Source organism: Lithobates pipiens, unplaced genomic scaffold, assembly GCF_037356315.1.
Source record: "Lithobates pipiens isolate NorthernLeopardFrog02 unplaced genomic scaffold, aLitPip1_a1.2 Scaffold_35, whole genome shotgun sequence".
NCBI lineage: Eukaryota > Metazoa > Chordata > Amphibia > Anura > Ranidae > Lithobates > Lithobates pipiens.
Window position 1 is genome coordinate 17555946 of NW_027507811.1, and position 5178 is coordinate 17561123.

Consider the following 5178-nt stretch of genomic DNA (forward strand, 5'->3'; position numbering starts at 1 on the left):
TATAAAATCCGGCCAATCCGATGTAGTAACAATCCACGCGTTTTGGATAATGAAGCCTCAGTCATAGCTATTTATTATTATAGAATTAGCAGATGATATATGGACTCGGTGTGAAGACTTTTCTGGTTGATTTTGGAGGGAGAACAGGAGCCCAGCTGTGAGATCGGCATTTCCACTTATTCCACCGACGGGGAGGAGGAGCCAAAACTCCACTTATTTATCATCTACTGAGATTTATTCTATTTTTTTACTTCTTTCCAACAGATGGATGTGATGTCAGGAATTCCTCGGAGAGACGTCTTCTATTATCTGCTGATTGTAAGTCAGAAGATAATGTCATCACACAGGATCCTCCAGGAGGAAATCCAAATACACAAAATATACATCACAGACCTTCCTGTCCGGAGACATCAATGGATCCCTCTGATCAGGGGGAATCTTCTCATCAATCACATACTATGATTGGAAATATCCATGTAAGATCTCACACTGCAGATCCATCAACAGATCACCGAGGTGACAATCTATTCTCATGTTCAGAGTGCGGGAAATCATTCACTCAGAAGGGAGCACTTACTAGACACCAGAAAATTCACACAGGCGAGCGTCCTTATTCATGTTCAGAGTGCGGGAAATCTTTCACTCAAAAAGTACTCCTTGTTACACATCAGAGAATTCACACAGGTGAGCGTCCTTATTCATGTTTAGAATGCGGGAAATCTTTCACTAGCAAAGCAGACCTTTTTACACATCAGAAAATTCACACAGGTGAGCGTCCTTATTCATGTTCAGAGTGCGGGAAATCTTTCGCTCTGAAAAGAATCCTTATTCAGCACCAGATCGTTCACACGAGTGAGCGTCCTTTCCCTTGTTCAGAGTGCGGGAAATCTTTCAGTCATAAAGCATCCCTTGTTACACATCAGAGAATTCACACAGGCGAGCGTCCTTATTCATGTTCAGAGTGTGGGAAATCTTTCATTGGCAAAGGAACCCTTGTTACACATCAGAGAATTCACACAGGTGAGCGTCCTTATTCATGTTCAGAGTGCGGGAAATCTTTCAATCAGAAAGGATTCCTTGTTAAACATTTTAGACTTCACACAGGTGAGCGTCCTTATTCATGTTCAGAGTGCGGGAAATCTTTCAATCAGAAAGGATTCCTTGTTAAACATTTTAGAATTCACACAGGCGAACGTCCTTATTCATGTTCAGAGTGCGGGAAATCTTTCCCTGAAAAAGGAAACCTTGTTAAACATCAAAGAATTCACACAGCTGAGCGTCCATATTCATGTTTAGAGTGCGGGAAATCTTTCACTCAAAAAGCAGCCCTTGTTACACATCAGAGAATTCACACAGGTGAGCATCCTTATTCATGTTCAGAGTGCGGGAAATCTTTCACTAGGAAAGGAAACCTTTTGCAACACCAGAGAATTCATAGGAGTGAGCTTCCTTATTGATGTTGTAGATCAGGGATCTCCACACTTCGGTCCTCCAGCTGTTGCAGAACTACACGTCCCATGAGGCATTGTAATACTCTGACATGTACAGACATGACTAGGCATGGTGGGAATTGTAGTTCCTGAACATCTGGAGGGTCATAGTATGAAGAGCTCTGTTGTAGACGAGTCAGCCTTGTGCAGGTTTAGGAGCGGGTTAATAGTAGAGGGCGGGTACTTGTTTATTAAGCAGCTGGTCAGAGAGGCTGGTGGATGTCTGTTCAATATTGAGTTGGCCCTCCCTTTGCAGCTATAACAGCTTCAACTCTTCAGGGAAGGCCGTCCACAAGGTTTAGGAGTGTCTATGGGAATGTTTGACCATTCTTCCAGAAGAGCATTTGTGAGGTCAGGCTCTGATGTTGGGCGAGAAGGCCTGGCTCGCAATCTCCGCTCTAATTCATCCCAAAGTGTTCTATTAGGTCTAGGTCAGGACTCTGCACAGGCCAGACAAGTTCCTCCACCCCAAACTCGCTCATCCATGTCTTTATGGACTTTGCTTTGTGCACTGGTGGGCAGTCATATTGGAACAAGAAGGGGCCATCCCCAAACTGTTCCCACAACGTTGGGAGCATGAAATTGTCCAAAATGTTTTGATAGGCTGATGTCTTAAGAGTTTCCTTCACTGGAACTAAGGGTCTAAGCTCAACCCCTGAAGAACAACCAAACACCATAATCCCCCCTCCACCAAATGATTTGGACCAGTGCACAAAGTAAGGTCCATAAAGACATGGATGAGCAAGTTTGGGGTGGAGGAACTTGACTGGCCTACCCAGAGTCCTGACCTCCTGGAACAGGTGCCTCCAATCTGTGGCTCGAGGGACAAATATGGCCCTTTGATAGCCTTTCTCCAGCCCTAGGGGGACTGTTCCTCCCACTGACACCAACAATGGGGCAGTATTTATTCCACCAATACCAATCATGGGATTCTATTCCTCCTACTAATAGGGGCAGTACTCCTCCTCCTCTTATTGACCACCAACCCCCGAGTTCATATTTATTCTCACTGATGCTGGGCCTGGGACATTTTCTACTCCTGCCGGCCACAATCCGGCCCCCTAAAGTCTGTAGGACAATAAAACTGGCCCTTTGAAAAGTTTGGAGACCCCCTGCATTAGATGATACAGCTGCACACAGGCAGGCTTATCCCTGTCAAAGCCCCAGCCATGAACTCGGCTCGTCCTCAAAGCAACACTCACTCCCAGCCTGACTAGTATTTCTGCCTTTACCAATGTATAATCTAGGGTTGTCACCTCATCCCTTTAAAACGGAACACATATTAATGACACATGTTCTGTGGCTGATTAAGGAGGTAATTAAACTCGGGGCCTAATGCCGCGTACACACGACTGACTTTTTGACGGACTAGGTCCGATGGTCTTCTCGATGGACATTCGGCAGAGTTCCAAAGGACTCTCCGAAGGAACGGACTTGGCCACACACAAGCACACCATTTGAACGTGATGACGTACGACCAGACTAGAACAAGGAAGTTCCAGTAGCCAATAGCTTCCCTAGCGTCGGTTTTCATCCATCTGACTAGCATACAGACCAACAGATTTTTCAACCCGGACTGGAGTCCGTCGGAAAGATTTGAAACATGTTTTATTTCTAGGTCCGTCAGACTTTTGGGAAAAAAAAGTCCACTGGAGCCCATATACGATCGTAATATCCGACGGATTCGTTCCGTCAGACCTAAAAGTCCAGTCGTGTGTACAGCCATTATTTGCATTAAATTAGCCTCAGAACCTGTGTAATTCATATGTGTTCAGGTTTAAAGGGATGAGGAGACAACCCTAGTATAGTTCCATGCTGACTCTGAGACCAAATCACAATTCGCCAGTTGAGGATCTGCAGTCAGGAAAGGGGCCAGTACATCCTCCCATTCTTTCTAAGGTAGACCTTCCCTTTGTCAGGGCTGGGCTTCTAGAAGCTCTTCTCAGTGCTCAAGGCTGCTCAGCTGTCGGTTAATTACCAGCCACTCATTGTTACCACAGTGTCTCACCTGGTTACCATTACCTGCCTAAACAGTCCAGCCTACAGCCAGCCCCTTCTGGCAATTTAAACTGCCTTGTTCATGTCTTTCATGCCTTCACCTCATTTAACATATCCTGAGTGTCTCTGCTGAGTTCCTGTTAAAGACTTTGCCTGGCTGACATCCCTTCTGGTTCCTGATCTTTGGCTTCCGACTACGCTGATCTCTGGCTTCCTGATTACCTGCTCATCTGATTACTGGTTTTGGCTTCCTAACCCTGGCTTATGTTTTGACTATGTTTCTGATCTGTACTTGTTTTTTCTATTACATTAAAGGTGTGATTTTTTTTTTTCACGGTTGAAAATGTTTTATTATGGAAAAGACAAGTATGATACAACAAGGGGTTGCTAATTTTCATAGTACATACAGGTCTGTGCATACATATTACAAATAGTAGAGCAAAGAATATAAACAATATAGGAAGCCGATTGGTCAGTTAGGCAACGATAATTGTGAAATTCCCAGCCGTTATTACTTGTTTTTTATCTGCAAATCTGAAACACCCAATGGAGGCTGATAGGGAGGGTAAGGGAAGGATGGGGAGGTAGGTCCATGAGGGGGGAATGGTGGGGAGGGGAAAGGTAGGAGGAGAGGTATAGGGGGAGGGGAAAAATAGGGGGGAAGGATAACCCACATACCTATATTGGTGCTAGTAAGCCACGAATACCGTCAAACTTTTTGGGGCATTTCCTGTTCATATAGGTCAGCTTGTACAACAGTAAGGCACTATTAATGGAATTCTCACAGAAAGTCACTGTTGGAGGTGATGTGGAGGTCCACTTAAGTAAGATTTATTTTTTGGCATAATACAAAAGATAATATATCAGTAGTTTAGTATAGCGGGGCCTCTGGTCATCTTCTTGTATACCAAGCAGAGCCAGTTCAGGAGACATTACCAAAGACAGCTGAAGGCGCTCCTTAACCACTTTCAGACCGGACCATTTTGCTGGTAAATGACCAGAGGTCTTTTTACACTTTGGCACTGCGCTGCTTTAACTGGTAATTGCGCGGTCATGCAATGTTGTACCCAAACAAAATTTGCGTCCTTTTCTTCCCACAAATAGAGCTTTCTTTTGATGGTATTTGATTGCCTCTGCGATTTTTATTTTTTGCGATATAAACGTAAAAAGACCGCAAATTTTGAAAAAAAATGATATTTTCTACTTTTTGTTATTAGAAAAATCCAATAAACTCAATTTTAGTCATACATTTAGGCCAAAATGTATTCAGCCACATGTCTTTGGTAAAAAAAAAGTCAATAATTGTATATTTATTGGTTTGCGCAAAAGTTGTCACATCTACAAACTAAGGTACGTTTTCTGGAATTTACGCAGCTTTTAGTTTACGACTGCCTATCTCATTTCTTGAGGTGCTAAAATGACAGGGCAGTACAAAACCCCCCCCAAATGACCCCATTTTGGAAAGTAGACCCCCTAAGGAAATTGATAAGAGGCATGTTGAGCCCATTGAATATTTTATTTTTTTGCCTCAAGCGATTGAATAATGACAAAAAAAAAATTTTTTTTTTTTTTTTACACAAAGTTGTCACTAAATGATATATTGCTCACACATGCTATGGGCGTATGTGAAATGACACCCCAAAATAAATTCTGCTGCTTCTCCTGAGTACGGGGATACCACATATGTGGG

At 43.4% G+C, this 5178-nt stretch overlaps 1 protein-coding gene across 1 annotated transcript; it reads left to right on the forward strand.

Moving 5' to 3' along the window:
• Positions 1 to 226: 226 nt before the first annotated feature.
• On the forward strand, positions 227 to 3822 carry LOC143955836 (uncharacterized). Its single transcript, XM_077465956.1, has one exon. The coding sequence runs from the start codon at positions 414 to 416 to the stop codon at positions 1455 to 1457; it is 1044 nt and encodes a 347-aa protein (XP_077322082.1). The 5' UTR covers positions 227 to 413; the 3' UTR covers positions 1458 to 3822.
• The last annotated feature ends 1356 nt before the right edge of the window (positions 3823 to 5178 follow it).